This window comes from Pleurodeles waltl, chromosome 1_1, assembly GCF_031143425.1.
Source record: "Pleurodeles waltl isolate 20211129_DDA chromosome 1_1, aPleWal1.hap1.20221129, whole genome shotgun sequence".
NCBI lineage: Eukaryota > Metazoa > Chordata > Amphibia > Caudata > Salamandridae > Pleurodeles > Pleurodeles waltl.
The window spans coordinates 155,959,991-155,980,413 of record NC_090436.1 but is presented as its reverse complement, the minus strand read 5'-3'; the positions used below and the strand labels follow the sequence as shown (position 1 = coordinate 155,980,413).

General features: G+C 40.9%; 1 protein-coding gene across 4 annotated transcripts in view; it reads right to left on the bottom strand.

Moving 5' to 3' along the window:
- DCC (DCC netrin 1 receptor) overlaps window positions 1-20,423 on the bottom strand; it is a 1,057,140-nt gene that overhangs the window by 255,776 nt on the left and 780,941 nt on the right. For all 4 annotated transcript variants that reach the window (XM_069219408.1, XM_069219414.1, XM_069219423.1 and 1 more), the window contains exon 9: window positions 13,785-13,939. In XM_069219408.1, the coding sequence (XP_069075509.1) occupies window positions 13,785-13,939 (155 nt within the window). The remainder of the gene's footprint in view (window positions 1-13,784; window positions 13,940-20,423) is intronic.

Here is a 20,423-nt window from a genome sequence, read left to right as displayed (position 1 = left end):
CTAACAAGTGGGCAAAATGTTCACAAGAGAAAACTATCCTGCTTTAGCAGCACATTCTGTTTGCCTCACTGCAAGTAAATCCTGTAATGTTCCATTCTCATTAAACTCCAATGTGGCAGATCCCATTGGCACACGGAGGGAGGTTCTGGCACACTTAGCGGGGTATCTAATGTAATGAGCAGTTCCCCTACTCAGCCCCACCAAACACATACTGGAGCCAGCTCCCCCCTTAACCGAGACTGAAGCCAGGAAGTCTAATGTGGATTCTGGGATCAAAAGACCCTTCATCACCAGGTTTCTTTTATTATCAAGCAATAATAGCGCAGGTCTTCAGAGGGTACCCTATTAGTTACTGAAGTTCCTAGACCCTTCTTAATTGACTTTCTTGGGTTAAGCTGTGTCATAGTCTGCACCCAAGTCATCCCGTCAGGACTAGGCCATTGCCTCTGCTCTTAGATCTGTATTTCACACTTCAACAAAAGCAGTACTGACAGGCGAGCAGGCAGGCTAATACTAATACTAATGGAAATAAGTCTGCTGGAGCTCCAATTAAGCAAATCCTGATTTTTTTCAAAGATATGTTTCCTATTTATCTACCAGCACTCACACTTCACCATTGGATTGGATTTTTAATAAATATAAAATAAAATAATTAAAAAAATTAACAAATATAAAAACAGTAGTATTGGTTGCATGGTCTTGATGGCTTTTGCTAAACTGAAGCTAAAGAATTTTGCATTTAAACAGGATTTCAACCAGTCACAACACCTAGTCAGTGGAAATAGCTTTCGGGGCTCAGTCGCTGTAGAGAAACTTATTAAATGCTCCACTTTCAAAGAGTAAACACCCTATCTTTTGGGCGGGAAGGCCTACTTAGGGGTGCTTTTTAATATATGAAAGTAAGTTTCCATCATAAAGGGGTTGTTTTCACAGGACTTTCCGGAGGTTTAAAGATACAGGAGTCAGGCTGTGCGTATAGGCCTGAAGCCATGTTTTACTTCCAAGCCCAGTGGATGGCCCAATATGCGCAGCAGTTCTCATGTGAAATTTAACTTTCCATGCCATTGCTTTATTTCCTGCGACATAAAAACTAGCAGCACCAATCCCCCAAAAATGTGGATTACCACGCAAAAAGGCACTTTTTTGCACCATCAGAAAAGAACGCCCAAAACTTACTACAGAAGATGTGACTGGGAATGCTATTCTTCTACCCTGCTAATCCTTGAATGCTCTCTCCCTCATCCGACTCCTTATGCAAGTAAGCCCTTGAACAGTGGCATTGACAGAAGTAACAGCAAGGCTGTTAGCAAAAGACAGTCAGCCCTACCTCAAGCCCATGAAATACATCCCTGAACCTAGTATCTAGCACAGAAAAATATAAATATTTTGAACTCCAATATCTGAAAATGTAGAACAGATATTCACAATCTGTCTATGCTTTTATGTTTTTTGTTTTGATGAAATTTATGTTTACGTGTTGCATATTATATCTTGTAATATGTAGAGGTTGTTACAATATAAAGCACTCTAATACCACTTGGTGATGCAGCGCTACAGAACAATATCGTAAACAAATAAATAAACAAATAAATAGATTGATGTGTTCCAGGCCATACTTGGCTTTTTGATCACTGGCATTCAAGTCAGGGAATTCTTTTTTTAGTTTAATTTATGATTCTCTGTAGGCAAACACTAGCATACTTGGATATCCTACACTGCTGTAGGCCAACAGCTTGCAGTGTGATACTCCAAAATAATGAGACAAATTCCTAAGAATCACAGATATTACTTAGGTCTAAATTACATTTCAAAACAGACAGTGCTGCATATGCACAGTCCCCTTATAATATGTTGATCCCTAATATTTTACATTACCCAACTTCAGGTTAGGTTGACAATAACAAGTGTTGCACTAGGTTTGAGGGAGATTGTGGAGTGGCTTAAACCTGTTCCACAGACCTATGTATGCAGGTGTGTGAAGGCACAAAAGTTAAACAAATTGGGGTACCATGATTGGTCTTTGTTTGAAATCTGTTATAATGCAGCATGCATTTTAACTAATTTCTCCTTGGCACACTTAACATTTTTCAATCACAGTCAATATTCAAAACATGTTTTAAAGATGGAGAAAAACGTCTCTTGAGGAGAGCCTTCTAAGCACATAATTCCTATAGAATACTTAATTAAATATAATTGAGGACAGGAGCACAGACCTCTCTGACTGTCATTTCGAATGTATGAGAGGAAACAGATTAATTTTGCATTTCTTCAATACTGTGGCATTGACAAGTGTGGTAACCTTAAAAGGTGCACACAACATTTCCTAATATAGTCTACAACAAATAGCATATCTTTCATGTACCAAAAAAGGTAAAATGCAACTGGGACCTTAATCATAGTGTGCTTTTTAGAAAAGCTGTAGTGTCAACAGTGGCATATTTTATCATTACTCAGGTAACTACGTATTATAAATGTAAGACTATACAACCTGCTTCAACATTTCAAAATTATATTTACTGGAGACTGGCACTTTTCGATACATTTTTTTATTGTTACAGCTAGGGGTTCATCAGACAGAATGTGAAATTTACATAATGGTAACATTTCAAAAGTATAAAATCTACCTCTAAAAATTATAATGCCCAAAGTTAACATTCTTGCATTACATAGAATGTTAGAAAAAACTAGTTACTAAAAGATCAGGAAATGTGAACAGGACTACAGGAAAGCTGCTTTTTCCACATGGTCACCCCAGATTTTTAATCACCTATTTCTGCTCTTTATCTTTGCGGACTTTATAACTCTATGCACTTTATTGCGTATTCTTGAAGGGCACGTTTAACTCGCCTAGCTGTACATAGTCCATTGTGCATTATATGCAGCCATGGACTAGAAGTTAAATGCCACTTGTGGACTGTAGCAACTATGACGAGGAGTGCAAACAAGGCTACAGGCTAACCCTGTGTAGCCTGACTTCTGCAGTGTAAAACCTGCAGTGTGACCTATCAAAATAACCCTACTTGACAGATAAAGACCTCCCTTTAAATATTAATGTCAACCCTATGTAGGCCCTGTACTCCGCAACGCAGGGTGCATGGTGTTTAAAAGAGGAACAAGTAGAATATTAATATTACAATGTTTTGACAGTTACAAGGCCCAACTCTTATTTCACTGTGCAAAGCCTAGTTGTTATATGTGGGAATCCAGAGGGAATTACCATAATAATACTGATAACTCAGGAAAAGAACCAGTTGTAAAAATCATTAAACCACTATTTGCAATAGTTATTAATAAATTAATTCAATCGAGAAGTCATAATTTTAAAAAATATTAAAGAAAAGTAACTTTTAGAAATATATCTATAACCTGTGTGAATCACTTAAAGGTTAATTTACACTATCTCTCCTGCACATCTCAGCCTGAACTTGGCCTGAATGAAGTGTGAATGAGGTGTAAAATTCCTATCATGATCTATACAGTATGTCACATTGAATGACAGGTCTACCAGAATGGGTAAGTATGGCTCTCTTGAGCTCTGCAGAATACTCAGGGTGTGGACTGGGGACATCCTTTTGCTTCATTACGGTCAAATCCTACTTTGCAGGTATGTAAGAAGCACATGTTAAACCTTTGCATACTGGAAGAGATCAAACAGGATATGACAACAATTATGGTGTATATCTTCTTTGGGCACTGATGGACCCTGCATTGTTCCACTAGTCTTCTGTCTCCTGCTTTGCTGTGAGTCCAAGGTCTGCTTCAAACTGGATTTTAGTGTTAGACATGGAAGGACACTTGTGATTTCCGTATGCCACTCCCACACATCCAGCCCAGTAAGACTGAAACTTCGAAAATCATCAAAATGCCTTGGTACATGGTATGTTTGGCCTGTTTGCAATAAAGTAAACAGGTACCATTGAATAAATGGGGACGCTTGCCCTGGCAACTTTGCCCCATTGGTTAGGGAGTGTCCAGCACTCACCTCTAACTATTAACTGGTGCCAAGCATAAATGAGGCAAACCACTATATGAACCTCAGAACACGTTCTGGATCTGTGGAAGATCAGAAGAGGATTGTACCTAATGTCTGTAACCTGAGAGGAGCTCTGAAGGAAGGCAGCTGCCACCCCCCTCTGTACCCAGGACAAAGAAGTGGACTCAGAGGGTCAGCTGACTGAACTGCTGTGTGGCTACAGGAAAACAGCAACCTTCATGAGACTCTTTTTCCAAAATGCCCAGCTTAACGGAGGCAGCTTGGACTCGAACTGGACTTTGCTGTTGACCTTTGCCAGATACCCTGGCAGTCTTGACGTCCCCTTCTCTGAGGACCTGGGGTCCTTAGAAGTACACTCCAGTGTTTGTGTGGACACCAGAAGAAAGTTTGCTCCATTGTGGTTCGTCTCAGGTCATGTCTAGGTCCCACTTTACTGTTACCATTGAATTCCATTGGTGCTTTGCCGCAGTCTGGGGTTACTTGTGTTCCCATCTGGAGTGGACCTTGGTTGGCAGCTTGAGGTAGACTGTTTTCATGAAGAGCAGGGTGATTTTAATAAAGCAGGCCTCTATCTAGAGTGGAACAGTGTGTGAAAATGGAAGTCAGCACAATTAACAGTAGTTTAGATTTTTTGCATGGATTATTCCCATTTTGTGTATTTGATGACATATACACGGGGTCCTTAATATCATTTACAAATATATGTTTCAAGTGAGTGTAGGCTTTCTACTATTAAATCCAATGGGATGGCATTTTTGTTAACAATATTTACCACATGATATTTAAGTCAAACAATATTCTGCCAACTCTTACAAATCTGGCATTCCGTGGCTTTCACCTTGTAAACAGTTAATGAATCAACATATTTCTATTTTTTCATTTCTGAGATGAACCTGGAAAACAGTTTTAAAATATTATACCAAAAAGAAATGTGGTCAACTTTTTTTTTCATAACAGGGAATCATGAGCTGTCTTTAAACTTGGGCTCTGCTGTAAATTATATATAAGCCAAAATATGGTAAACCACTTTATAACTGCATAAGTAGTCCTTCCCTATTGGACATTGGTAGTGTAGTAATTTAAATATGGAATAGTTATTATTTCATTTGTTACTTTGCTTTACTTCAATATTGTCATTTACTTCATAATGTCAATACAATATTCTGTGTAAATAGAAAGTGAAAGTACACAAGGTGCCTAATTAAATGCTTATATTTGGAAGATTCCCTTCACTCTGCCATGGAATGTTGATATTTATTTATTGAATTATGGAGTTAATTATATCTAAACCGCAAGTGTAGGAGTGCATATATTACATTCTGGCTAAAACACAGTGAACCGGTCAATTAAGTTGTTGTTATTCTTTAAACATACTCCAGATCCTTGATTTAGATTTCATGATACCGTGGGCGAATTACACCACACTGGAGGCCAGCTTCATGTCCAGGCTCGGCTACCCTGTTCCACAATGCATAACCTGTTAAATCAAAACCAAACCTCCAGCCTCTATCATGAACATTAATTCCCAAAAATGCTAGGGGTAGTGAAAGTGACATCAAACAACCTTTGCCCTTCAGTTGTACACACACACACACACACACAAATACACATGCATTCTTACACATGCACACAATTACACTTAAAGCACTTTTATTATTTACCTCAGCTACAGCTATTTGTAGTCCATTTTAATACACTCACAATGAATAATGAAACATTGTTCACTACTAGTGTAACAAAAACGGTGAGAGAAACCAGAGTGGAGCCCCAACTGATATCCTTCAGGACGAGCTGATACTGTGTTTCTGGCACTGATTTTGCCACCTCTGATGCCAGGGGTCACAAAGACATTGCCAGGGCTTAGAAAGAGCAAGCAAGGGGTTGCAACTGTGACCCCTGGCTACCCCTAGATGACATCCAGGGTCTCTACTTTCATATACCTTCCTTGCTGCCTGTACTTAGGCTTGATGTATTGTTTGCTCAGCAACAGACCCTAAACCCTATATCTTTCGTTAAAAGTTACATATTCAAACACCTCTCCTCTCTTACATGAAGTCACAAACTAAGTATTTATTTTTTTTAAGTTTCCAAAAAATTACATTTTGGGCACTATATAAGACCCTATAGCTAAATAATACACTCATGATTTAACATATTTGGTGGTACATAATGTCAATTAAATGTTCCATTATATTGTAATATGCAAGCAGTATTGTTCAATGAGTTAAAAGGTCAACAATGATGAATGTGGTAACTTGTAGGTCTCAAGTTTGAATTGGATAAGGCTAACTCAACATCCTGTCCTTCGGTGTAAAGGAAAACACATAAGGAAAGTTGCTGATTTTAACATTATATTCCACAATTGTAATGTAAGTTGATTCATAAAACAAGTGTGACAAATAATTTGATGTTGATCAAGGCTGTTCTATATTAGGCACACTAAACAGTGATTTTTTTGTAAATAATTAATAAAACAACACCCGACATGAGATTTAGGGAAGATCATCTGAAGTCTTTGCCAGCCCTTTGTAATCGTCCTCCCCCATACTCAAGCAATGAGATAGCAGGAACATTATAGAGAGAAACAAGTTAGGGGGATAGAGAGAGTATTACAGGAAAAGACTAGTCCTGAGCGGAACTCCTGCAGAGTTATGAATAAGCTCAGCAAGCTTCCATCTGAAGGAAACTCGTCTGCACATTCATGCTGCTTTTTCATGCCATTAGCACATTCTGCACTGAAAAATCAGTGCGAACGGTACTGCACAAGGGTGTGGCCATTTTGTTTTGCCTAATTCTGTTCCACTCTCCTTGGTGGCTGCCTTTTCTCTTTATCTAACCAAATCCAAACCATCTTCTTTTTCCTAATCCCAATCCCAACTTTGTTGTACTTATGGTGTTATTGTCTTACTATCCCTGTGTTTATTTTTGTGTTTCTTTTATGTTTTGTCAACTTTTTTGTACTTTATGTAATCCTTATTCCTTTTCTGGCATATCCTATCTGTCCTCCTCCTTTTTTCACTCCAGCCTCACTCCTTCCTTAGTTCTTTCCTTCCTCCTTGAGTCTCTTGCTGCTACTCTATCTATGGCAGAAGCAGACAATATGGGTGCCACCTGCATCCTATGTCGGTAGTGCAGATGGGCAGGGGTGTGGCCCTGCCCCATCTTCAGCTAGGTGGAGGTGGCAGCACTAATTTTGTGGGTGCAGCGTTACCTCCCCACATTATAGCAGAAGAAGGCAGGCCCAGCAAGGTCTATGCCCTGCGGGAGCTACAACTGCTTTAGGGGCAAGTGTGGAAGGGTGTGTGATGCATCACCGGAATCACTCACATCTAGCAGCAGCTGATGCACCTCTGGGAAGATGTCCTTCACTGGGAACAGGACCTGCTCGACCTGCTGGGTGTCGAGGTTGAGGGGCTTGGTGAGTAAATAATATTTTGTTTTTTTTTGGTAATTCTATTATTTTGTTTAGGTAGCATGTTCACAGGGAAGGTAAATTGAGTTTAAGTAATGGTTTTGCGTTATGTGTGTGTGTGTGTGTATATAGGTATATATTAAAAAATGAATATTAGCAGTATTGCAATATATTTACTATATTCCCTTGGATAGCATTCAATCCATTAGCAGCTTACTGAAAAATGAACTTGCAGTATACCATAATCGAAATCCATCTTCCATTTCTCATCAGTACCTTAATCTGGACATACCTTAAGCCGAGTAGCCAAATATGACTATGGCTGTTGCTGGATCAGGTCCTTTTTGCGGGGTTACCACAAACTTTTTGCCTTGCTCCTTCTACTTTTTCTGACTCTAATTTTGTTGCCTTTAGGACTCTCAGGCACTTTACCACTGCTGATCAGTGCTAAAGTGCATGTGCTATCTCCCCTAACACATGGTATAGTTGCCTTACACCTGTTTGGCATATGTGATTTACCTTTTCGCCCCTTGTAAAGTGGTATACCATATACCCTGGGCCTCTAAATTAAATGACACTAGTGAGCCTGCAGCGCTGATTGCACCACTCACAGACGCATCCTTTCAAACCTATCTCAGGCCTGCCACTGCAGGACCTGGTGTGCAGTTTACTCCCACCTTGACTTGGCATTTCAAACAACTTGCCAAGTCCTAAACTCCCCTTTAATTAAACTTAAGTCACGCCTGAGGTAGGCCCTTGGTAGCCCTATGGGTAAGGTGCTGTGTGAGTAAACAGTAGAACATGTACCTTTAAGTTTTTCATGTCATAGTATTGGCAAACAGCCTTTTTCAGTTTTCGCTACTGGGAGGGCTGCTCCTCTCGTAGGTTAGCATTAAGAATTCCCTTGTATACTTTTACTGAAAGGAGTAGCATTGCCATGTTTGGTATGTTTTAAATGTTAGTGAGAAATCATGCTCACTGGTGTAGTTGGATTTTGCATTACTTTTCCAGAAATGCCACTTTTAGAAAGTGGGCATTTCTCTGTGCCTACACCTCTATGTGCTGTGCAGCCTCACTCCAATTTATGTATGGGGTTGAGTGGCAACTGCACTTGGTGCATACTTTCCAGACAGCCACAACACAGGAAGGGCTGGGTGTGACAGGGGATTCATCTACATTCATCAACATACTGATAATTTTCCTGGGCTGGGAGAGGGAGAGGGAGAGGTTGTTCACATTTTACAACTGTATAGGTTGTGTCTTGCTCTAACACAAAGGGCTGAATTACCCACTACTCATGTCTGGAGACAAGGCTGAGTTGAAAAGGGTCTGTTGTACACTTGAAAGGGTTCCTTTGGACCCACCCCCTACATCAAAGGCAGTTATGAGTATAAGTACAGGGGCTTTGACCCCATTGTTTCAGAGCACTTTTGGGATTTGGAATAGAAGTTCTGTCAGAAGGACTGCTGATCTGCTTAAAGGACTCTTTTAGACTGTTCTTATGCTGTTGCCCTGCTGCCTGCTAATTGCTGGGTTGCCTAAAAGACTCACTGAATAATTTTTCTGCTTGTTACCCTGCTGCCAGCTGCTCCCTGACTTTGGTCTAACTGGACACTGTGTGGGACTTGTAGCCAGACACTAATGTTTCTACCAACTAAACCTTGCCAAGGGACAACTGTCCTGCCAGGTGAAACTTCCATCCCTTCTAACTGCTTTCTTGTGCTGGCCTACTGCCTGCTCCTTGTTGGACAGAAAGAGGGACTGCCACTTTGCAATTTAGGCTGATGAACTGGCCTTCTTGGATCCCCTGTGTTTTACAAGTGCTTGATGGTTGCACCCCTATTCACAGAGTCTCAGGGCCTTCAAAAGATTTGCTTCCTTCCACTCCTGACATAGGACTCACAACCTTGTGAGTCCGGCAGCGGGGCGTTGTATCGATCAGCGCATGGCTAGTCCTCTAGTGGTCCCTTGCAGCGTTTTATGTGCCTGGCCAGGACAAGGGCCTGTCCGAGGTCCGGCACTGCCCTGACCTGACTGTCACTCCCTCAGCATCTGGTGAAGCAAGTGAGCCCCTGGGACTGGTGTGTCTCCTTTCAGACTTGCGCTGTTCCAGGCGCTATGAGGTGCCGAGCTTCACTTCCCGGATCACTGCACCAAGCAACAGTAGGAGACGCTAGCGAATGACACTGCCACTGTATCCTGCCTCACAGGGCAAGCATTGATTTGCATTAATGGAAGCACATTCCTGAGCCTGCGCTTCTGTATGACAATCACACTGACTACAGCATTAACTTGGGGAGACAAAAAAACATCTGCATTTGAAATTATCCCCAAATGTCTTACTTTGTGAGATGTTGCAATAGAGGAATACAGACTTTTGATCCGTTCACATATATGTTCGTTTATTACGGGCAATCCTCATACAAGCAACATTATGCAAAATCGCATAATTTGAAATTTCCCTAATTTACCATAACAAAAAGAAAATGGTGCCTAGGTTTTTGAGGATCCAAACAGGACAATATGTTGAGAAAAGCCTGTGTCTGAGCAAAAGAAACATGACCACTAAGTCTGGGCAATCTTCCCAGAACTTACTGGTGAATATTGTTGAGATTTTCTGAGAAGACTCTGCATGACCTAACAATATTTGTGACAATTTGCATTGCCCAGAGCTCCTGTCTTAACACAGACACAGCCATGTTTTGTGGGTAAGTTTTCACTTTGTGGTCCTCTCAGGGGAGATACATAAGTATCAGGCAGGGGTAACAGTTTGGGTGTGGTGAATTGACTTGAGTTGACTTGACTTGAATTGAGTATAAGGAGCCGTCTTTGTCCACTCCTTTAGCATAGGGAGCCTTCTTAAGTAGGACAACGTACGAGAAGAGAAATGAGGAGATAATACATCCTGGCTCCTTTAGAGATCACCAAATTGATTTAACTTCGGCCTGCCAGCTTCAGGATGTCCGTTTTTGTAACTGACCAATCAAATTTGAGCAAATAAAGATAATTCTCATGCCTAAAGTAGTTTTTTTTATTATTAAACGTATTAAGTATAGTTCAGTTATTTCTCCAAATCAATATGTCGATTATTGAAAAATCTCATTTTTTGTAACATTCAGTTGGTTGCTACCCTCATCTGCCACGTGCTGCGCCTGCAGTGCCATTTCTACACCGTTCTGCCCCGTCTCAATGGAGCTGACAGGCCTAGGCTTGAAATGGCGGTCACAGCTCAGCAGTCAGCTTGACTCGAAAACTGCCAGAGAAATTCAATTTGTCGAGATAGTGTGGAATTCATCCCGGTTTCACCTCCTGACTCCGCGCTTTAATGGAACCCTAAAGAATGAAAATGGCCGCTCGCATGTGGTAGGGGAAGATTACATACCTCTTAAAAGGAGGATTTGAATCCTGACTGATAAGACATTGCCGAATTGTATTCTTTAAAAGCATCTGAAAAGAGAGGGTGCGTTAATGCACGTGAAGATTAAACTCGGAGCAAATAAAAAAGCCTTTGAGAGCGGAGGATTCTTTCAAAAGCTTCATATTGTGTCGCAGATCTTTTAAAGAGATTATGGGTAACAAAATACGCTCTCGCAGATACGGTTCTTCGCTCGCATTCTGTTGGAATGACCTTTTCATCCGTATTCTCTGCTGCAACAGATTCCTTAAAAGTGCCTACTGTTTTCCAACAGAAATAAGTATTTCGTATTCCGCCCTTCGAAAACGGCACTATTGCAATACCAAAAAAAAGTCTTACAGCAATAAAATAGTGCGCGCAATAGTAATATTTAAAAAATAACTTTTTAGTATCTCTAAAGTGTCTGTCCTCAGTTTCCGTCTTCATTCCAAGACAGACGAACTCGTTGACACACATACCCGCAAACTATAACCAATCCATTGTTTAATAACGTCTTTACTAACACTGAGGGTATGGCTGGATAAAGCCTGGCTCACTGTCTTGGAGAGCAGGGGATATGTGTACAGACGAAACCCCAAAAGGACACAGATTTCACCACTAGGTGTCAATGTTGATCTGTATATCAAGCACCGAATATTACAGTTGCGGAAATACGTAACTGGTAAAACCCCACCCAAACCAGTAAAAATATGGCTAAGGAAGGTGAAAATATTTTTAAAAAACTTTTTCATGACAAAAAAAATATATTTTAAAGGGAATTCTGTGGAAACTTGGGGCAAAATGTGTATTTTTCCATTTGAAGACAAAGATGAAGTGCAAAGTACAATAACTGCATTTATTGAATATGTCCCAACCAGCCCCTCCGTACGAAGTTAGAGAAATCCCAGGGTATTAAGGGGCAGTGAAAAGGGAAAGGAATTCGGATTGGTAAGGGTACGAAGTTAGAGAAATCCCAACATTTTGCAAAATAACCAACATTTCTTAGAGAGATGGAGAGCATGGTAATGCGTCTTTGTCCTCTGTGTGTATGTAGAAATTCCTGGTGAAATCCCATAGACATATCACCAAACCCTCCTGAAAGCGCCTGTACCCAAGTTTTTTTTAGCAGAAAATACACTTAATAGGGGGGCGTAACCCCCTGAAGCTACGCCCCTGCTTGTGCCCATTGTCCGTCATGCTTTCGAGTGAAATAACCACTTGTTTTTATATCACAATTAATATCACTCTTTTGTCATTTCTAAGCACTGGAAACAAAACAGGTTATTAACTAGACCTGGGCGAAATTTAAATTACGCAGTGTAAATCCCAATTACGCGGCGCGAAATTTCTCTACATCTTGTATTACGCAATTTTGCATCATCTTCTCCATCGTGATAGTAACTAACTCGGAAAAAAAGTCTTGCTGAGAGACTTTTTATGCTGGAGCAATTCTGCCATTGGTATATCGAATGACTTTTTTACAGGCATGTTCTCAATCGAAAAAAAACATGAATAATCCAGTAAACCACACTTATGACAAAGGATCCGTGACGATAATGTTATGGGGCGCTGGATCATATATAGTTATCAATAATTGACATTGGACAACACTAGATTAAAAAGCGGTAATAAACATGGTTTTTGTTTTACACCTACCTCCCAACATTAGTATTTTATCCCTATTACTTGACAAAGCAAAAACACTCAGCATCATTCTTTGACAGCTTTGTCCGGTTTGTTTTTCAGGCAGCTGGCCCTTAGAATTGTTTATTTATGTATGTATTTATGTCAGGTGAGTTAGATTTCCCAACTTAAACATGGATAGACAATTTAGTAGTCAATGACAATAAAGTAAAATCAACTATTATCACAGAATCATCAAGTATGCCCAGGATTTTACCAAGCACTACAATTAGACAATTCGCAGTAAGCAGAAAGAGATAATGATAGCTAACTGACTGGTCGATATGCGTTTAAAGATGTTTTCCAATATAATTATGTAATTCGAGCTTAAAATGGTCCTTTGCAAGGGTGGCACTGCCACAAAGAGAGGCAAGGCAGCATCAGAGGTGGAACCCAATAACTGCAGGAGAACCAAAAGCTTCCCTTTTCAGGGTAAGGGGTGTGCTCCAGAATGTGACAATATATTTTACCTGGGCCGTTGAAAATCCTTGCACTTTAGCAGAGACATCTACTGCCACTGTGGACTGATTCTCTATGTATTTTGGAAAATGTAACTATTGGTGACCAAAAGAAATACAAAATTCTTAATTACCCACAATTGCAGAAAGTAGCCTAAGGAACCACACATTTCTTCAAATTTAGGCCCATATGTACTAGAGGTTGGTGGAGGTACTCATGCAACTCAAAGTATGACAAATGTTGCAAACATCAGCGAAGGATCAACTTTCATGTACAAAAGCTATGCACCAACTTCCTGTTAATGTATGCACAGGTTTATGTCTTGGCTGGGCAAGGGCAAAACCACGGGTTTTGCATGATAGTTAAAGTATGTGATCTGGCATGGTCTCAAAAACTCATGCCTAGAGAAGTGAAGCTAAAGATAGTGGTTTCAGTGGAGCATCAGCAGATACACCAACGTATAACAAATATTTATACTATACACTAACACACAACTCTTACACGCCAAAAGCCCTGTGCAGTATTCCACACCTCAGAATTTGTATTGTGCCTCCAGTACAGATCCTGGGCTAGACATCTCTGGCTCGCCTTTGTACCACAGCCATAGTGCAAGGCTGAGCTTTATGCAGAACAGCCAGATTTAGCGAAAGCCCCATGGATAAGATGCTGTGCTATTTTCTGCCCTCCATGCAATGTGGAAGTGCAATATTTAATGCAGTGTTACGCTGTATGAAGTACGGTAAATCTGGGCCATAGTGTTATAGCTGCAAGCCACATTTTGCTTCTGGTAGCATTCCTGCAATCTTCTTTTTGAAGTCAACCGACCCTTTAAAGGTACTTACGCTCAGGCTGTGTCGCTACCTTTGCCGGCAGAGAGCTCTCTCCTGGCCCCCATTCATTGTAGGCCACCACTCTGAACAAGTAGGTCTGCTCTGGGCTCAGGTTCCCCACAGTCAGCTGAAGTGACCCCGGCTGGGATGTGTTCAGAGCTCGCTCCCTGGACAAAGCAAAATAAATGAGAATTAAAAAGAGCAATGACTTTCTAGTTTTTTTTACTTGAGTCATATTGGTTGCAAAAGGATAGTATTGACAGGGTTCCTGATACCCTTCTATGCATAAGGACTACAATGCGCAATATAGAAAATTAGGGGAAAGTTTCTTTGAGTCCCTTAGCGCTCCCCTACCGCCACCATGGGTGCTCCTTATCTAAGATACGGTGCATCATGGTATAGGATAGGGGGCAAGAGCATCAACATTTTGGATGCTATGGATGTACTGTTCAGGGTAGTGACAAAATGTGGGCGCTAACCCTGAACAGTACATAGGGTCCCATTGTAAACAATGGTGTGCCCCCTTTTAACACCAGCTCTAAGCAGGCCTTAAAAGTGTAAGACGCAAAGAAATGTCTTAGATATACTTGCACAAAGAATTCGATTTTTTTGGCAACGCATATTGTGAAGCGTAACATTGGAGAGGTAAAATCTGCATGCCTTTACCAATATACACAGAAATATTCTGCAAATAGAATCCGACAGAGAAATGTTAGCATACATGTTCCATTATGACTCGTTCCAATTCGAGGCATGTTATTTGTCATGAGGGTGACCAACTCATTCGAAGTCATTACTGACGCTTTCTCATCTACAAACCTTTCATCTACAAATCATTGATGTCACGTGTGTTAGTCTAATTACTTTAAGGGAAGCAAAACACAACTACATCACCCAGAATGCATTAGGTTATCACACAAAGCTCAGGACTTGAAACTGGGTCGGTAATATACCGTGGAAAGGTGGTCATCCTATTCATAATGCAATCAAAATCACTACAGTTGAAGTCCAAATTAAACATGAAAGCACTGCAAATTGTGCGAAAGGTGGAAATCAGGAACTTTACAAAATGTTGCTGGCATAAAAAAATCTAGTATTGCTAGGTCAGCTCGATGACAGAACTCTCTGGCTGAGCTCTCAAGTCTGTAAACTTTTCGACGTGACTCAGACATCAGAGGGATCTGTTTTGTACTAAAAGCTGCGTGTATTGCAGCATCAATTGTTAGCATGGGTAACGAATGTTTTGAACCCCTGTGGTTAGCTCACTCCATCGATCTTTTAACTAAATGGATGTATTATTGGAATTTCTGTAGCCAAGCTTAGCTGAGTAGCATGGAGCACCGTACTAATGCGGAGCTGAAAGACAATGAAAGAACACATTTACACCAAGGCTGTTGTAACAATCTATTACACGTTTTTAGGCTGCACCATTACATTCTGGATGATTACAATTTCAGTCACATGGAGAGTAGGTGATTTGTATAGAATCACGTAATTTTTAGCCAAATCCAAAAGACTGAAATAATATTCAGCCCTTTAGATTCCAAGGTCAATAATTTAGCCAAAGGCCAGTAATTTAACCAATGCACTACATTTGCTAGGTTTGGAAACTCTCTGGCCCATATTTATAAGAGGCCTGATCCACTGGTGCATACATTTTTTTAATGTTTTCAGAGGCTGCTGACCCATACCTACAAGGCCATACAAAGGCACTCTGTGTAGCTTCTCATGCCCTTGTAGTTATAGAGTAAGATACCACAGCGCAAATCACTGTGTTGCCTTACTTTGTATCAGAAGAATGTTTCCATGGGTGTTGTGTGGGTGTTCCCACACAACATCCATGGATTTTGACACATTCCCAGATTATCAAGGTTTTGTGAGTATGGAAATGCGTCAAAAGCATATGCCACCCCAGGGTTGGCGTAAGAGTGACGCAACGGGGAGAAATATATTTTTTCACTTTCCATGTGTCCCTTTTCCACATGTGCGCATTGTGCAGCACACATAGGAGGAAATTGCCCCATTGATTGTTTTGTGCAGGAAGGTGTCTATTCCTGCACAAAAACAGTCACCCCCACAATGCAAGCATCCTTGCACCCTGGTACAAGGGTGTCTGTGTTGGTATATGGCAGCAATTCGTGCACCAGAGCAGGGGGAGAGGACAGAAATACACTGTATCTTGTAGGTACGTTGCATTTCTGCCCTTTCCTGCTGGTGCAGGGTGACGCAGCAAAGCACTTGCTGCGACACCCTGCGCCACGGGCCATGAAAATACGGCCCTCTGATTGTGCCTATTTTAATTCACTGATTATTATCCTTCAATTTAAAGCTCAACATACTTATATACAGTGAGACATCAGTGTGGTGGGAGGTCATGTCATGTTATTTCGTTCATGGCACTGTGGACAAGACCACGTGATGTCACTTCCGTTACCTCTGTGATGCCATCCTCATAAAAAAAAGATGGTTTATGGTACCTGAGACACTGTGAATTGTTTACTCTTATCTCATATGCAGAGGCATGGAAAACAAATGAGAACAAAATTGCTATTACAGAACGGAATGGCTGCTGTGAAGGAGATGGAAGGAGCATGACATATCATAAACACTCAGTTAATGACAGTGAAAAACATTTTGATTATTCCACAAATCAAGCCTTGTAAATGTTGCTAACAGATGTGGCTTCCACAAGCTGATACGGAAAACGATTCAAGCAACACTGTCTCTTCACATTAAGAAAGTGCTCAGCTAAGATGGATGGCAATGTGTCTCGGGATATTAATTTGGTGGCTTCTATCTCCATTGGGCGGCATCACATGAGGCGGGCTAACTTTCTTCAATCACAAATCAGATCTGCAAAAGGCACACATTGCGTCCTGAACCTCATTTAATTTTATAGAGTGTTACTTGGCAGTAATGGCTAACACATGCTACAGAAATGCTTGAGATATTTTTCAAATGCCAGCCTTTATTGGTGGTGGGAAAAGATATCCACTGTAGCTTATTTGTCTTCTTTTATCAGAGAAATTAAAGGGGTGTTTTTCCCTGCCATGCATTCATTAACTTGAGTAATCAGCATAGTGTAAACTGGACCCTTAGCAGGAAACAACTCTGCCGGATTTAGTTTTTACATAGTTGGTGTTTAACATATGAGCAAAAGTCTTTTTATCCTTTGTGAGGCAGGGCTATTGGGAGCAGCACATTTCTTTATGAAGGTATCAGCCTAATATGTTTGCATTCTAAGCCCGTTTAAGGGTTGTAAGGACAGGACTTTTTTTTCAAGTTCCATCCACAATTTTTGATGTATGGATTTTTTGAACACTGGACAATGTCATCCGGGGGCCAGTGTATGTCCTCCGACCCCTACCAGTGTGTACAATTGACTAATCCCTGACTGGCACCTCTACTTTACATACAAGTTTCTATTATATGGTACCCAGTGTACTCATGGCCTGCAAGTTAAATGGTATTAGTGGACTGCAGCACCTATCATACCATAACTAAAGTGCTAAAGGGACAGCATAAAACACGTCTTCATGCCTTCCCATGCAGCCTAAGTGTGCAGTTTTAAAACTGCAAATGTGACTTGGCAAAATAAATCATTTACCAGGCCTAAACTTTCCCTCTTAATACATATGTATCCCCTAAGGTACACCCTAAATGCCTATAGGGCAGGATGAATGGTATTTAAAAAGTGGGCTATATGTACTTAAGTTTTACCAGTCCTTGCAGTGAAAAATCTCCAACGTTGTTTTCACTCCATAAAGACATGCTAGCCAATAGAAAAACACTGGCTTACATTATAATACCTTATAATGTATAACTTCATTTCGGGAATATCTGAAACCATGCTTTAGGAACTCAAATAAATAGGAATGAAAATACAATCTGGCTGGAGAGTTGGGTTTTAAATTACTATCTTTAAAACATTATGTTTAGAAAATTGGCACTTTCCTGCTTAAAGCCTCTAATAGCCCTTTAGGAGATAATCCACAACTGTCACTTGTAGCTTGGTGGGACGTGTGAATTGCTTTTAGGAAAGAAAACAAAAGGGCCTTTCCTGGCAAGATGTGTGACATCCTCCTGACAGGACAGTCTAAGGGATGTGCACACCAACTGTACAAGCTTCAAAAGGCCAGCCCCTTTCTCAGGCAGATGTGATTCCTATTCCTGCCACTGACGTTGTCTAAGTAGCCACAGTGGCACCAATTTCACCGAAGAGAAATATTGCCACAGAACTGGTTTTGCAGGTGAAGATTCTCATTTCCCTAGACACACCCCAGGGGTGTACTCAAAGCTCTGATCGAAGGAAGAAAGACTCTGCCATGTTGGTTTTTGATGGAGCAAAGCATTGTGGGATTTTCTAGGGCCACATTCCCTGGAAGTGATATCAAAGCGGGTAGTGTCACCCCTGGGTACTTCTTCCCTGTTGGATAGTGGGTCCCCTCCACCGACAAGCCTATGCCAGGCATATAAGTGGCACCTCTGGATATCTTCATCAGACCACTACTGGCTTCTACCTTCTCCAAAGACTGTAAACTGATTTCCCCAACCCTGGAGAAAGGGTTACAAGGTACCCACCAAGGGAACAAAATGGCTGTAAAAGCAGCAGCTAGTTGGAAGATCCCTGGCAGGAAGATAAAAAAAATATTTACAAGAACACCCAGTAACAATTATCTAGGAATGGAAGGGGAGGAGAGAGAAAATGTGACTATGACTGGCATCAGAAAGGAATTGCAGGAACTCTAAAATTAGCATGCGTATACTAAAACAGATCTCTGGTGTGAGAGCGCCTTTGATGCTAGCATTCTAATTGCTAGGCTGCCTTCTGTCAATCCAGGAGATGACATGGGACCAGAATCAGTCTGGGTAGGTTTGCTTTTGCTGGTGAGTGTGAGGTTCCTCATTTTAATAGCCCAGTCTCTGAGAGGCTTGACCCACCACAAAGGTATTAGAACACAACTTGGCATAGAAGAAGATAAGAAGAAAGAGAACCCTACTGCCTTCTTCCTTGGAGAAGACGGTGTTCATGGCACTTGTTCTCCTTTGCATCCAAACTTTAAAAGTGTTTCTCAAAGGTAAGATCAGCTAGCGTCTAGCAGTTACAAACGATAAAGGGCATGGACATATTTGGAGAAGATTCAGATAACGAGTGGTAAATAGGGCTTGTGCTGCATCCCTGGCTGAACAGAGAGGTCTAACGTATATTCCACTGCTATTTGTGTGGTGGCATCCTTGAAGCAGTCCATTGCCTTTTAGGAGTTTTAGGCAAGAGCTTTAGGTGAGACCAGGCAGAACAAGTGCAAAGCTAGGACTGAATATTCATGTGGCCCTGCACCTGCAGGATAAAATAAACCTGCATTTTCTGAGAATGAGCTCCTGCTCCAAAAAGGTATCAGATTAGGTTATTAGCATTTGAGAATACCAGTTTGAAAGGTAATTTATCCTGCACCTGTCCTCCAAACCTGCTTGGATGCAGATAGTATCTGTTTTTTTCTTTGATTCACTAGTATACTTAGGTGGCTACTTTTATAATTGCACATAGAGTAACATTGGCTGCTGTCTTCCTATCTGTTTGATGACATATCCATTCCATTATCTGATTTTTGAAGTTTTGATGATGTTTTACTCATTAATATTTTCTTGATGTTAATGTTGTTTTGGCCCAATTTCAGGACTTCCCACACATTTTTCTGATGAAAGCACACCATAGGTACCAGTGATGTGCCCAGGTTGTGACATTAAAACTTTCTTGCCTAACAAGTTAATGCATTAATAACCTTGCGGGAACTCATAATTTGCTCGCCCACTGGACAATGGATGTCCCAGCCTTTTGCTTTCAATAATACGAAGAAACATTGGGGCATATTTATGAGAAAGTGGTGCATTAGTCCCGATGCCCCACTTCTTTTGAGTCGCTCTTGCCCCACCTAACAACACCATGGTTGAACCGTGGTGGTTTTTACAACAACAGCATCAGAATTTTTGACGATAATGTGGGGCTTTGCTGTACTTGTGCAGCAAAGTACAGAGGGGCCCATTGATTTTAATGGGTGTATCATTTTAACGTCTGCCTTGAACAAGGGTTAAAAATGACTGAAAAAATGGAGCAGTAAAATCTAGTAAATTTCACTGTGCCATTTTTTCAGGCTTCCCTGCGTCAGAACCCCCCTTGCATACATTATGCCTGGCGCAGGCGTAAGGTGGCACAAGGGGTTGCAAAGTGACACAATGCATGCATTGCACCACTTTGTAAATCTGCTGCAGGGGAAAGGCCACCTTAGATGATGCTATGGCAGTGCTAAGGTGGCACAAGGGGCATGTAGATATGCCCTAATGTTTGCTGCAAGAGAATATATTTGAGATTCTTATATGATTGTGGTCTGCATTAAAGGCTACCCTATAATAAAATTGTCACTATCAACTGTACATCAAAAGGAAGTTTTTTATATATGATAAATATTATTTAATGCTTTTCCCCATGGATAACTCCACGCCCCGTGTTAGTGTTTGTTGTTAGGAAGACAACATTCTTACTGTCAAATCCAAATGGAATGGGTCCAGTGCCAAAATGATGAAAGCAAGATGAGATTGTTTTCTCCACAAAATGCACTTTGCTAAATGTAACTATATCAAGAAATTATGGAAAAG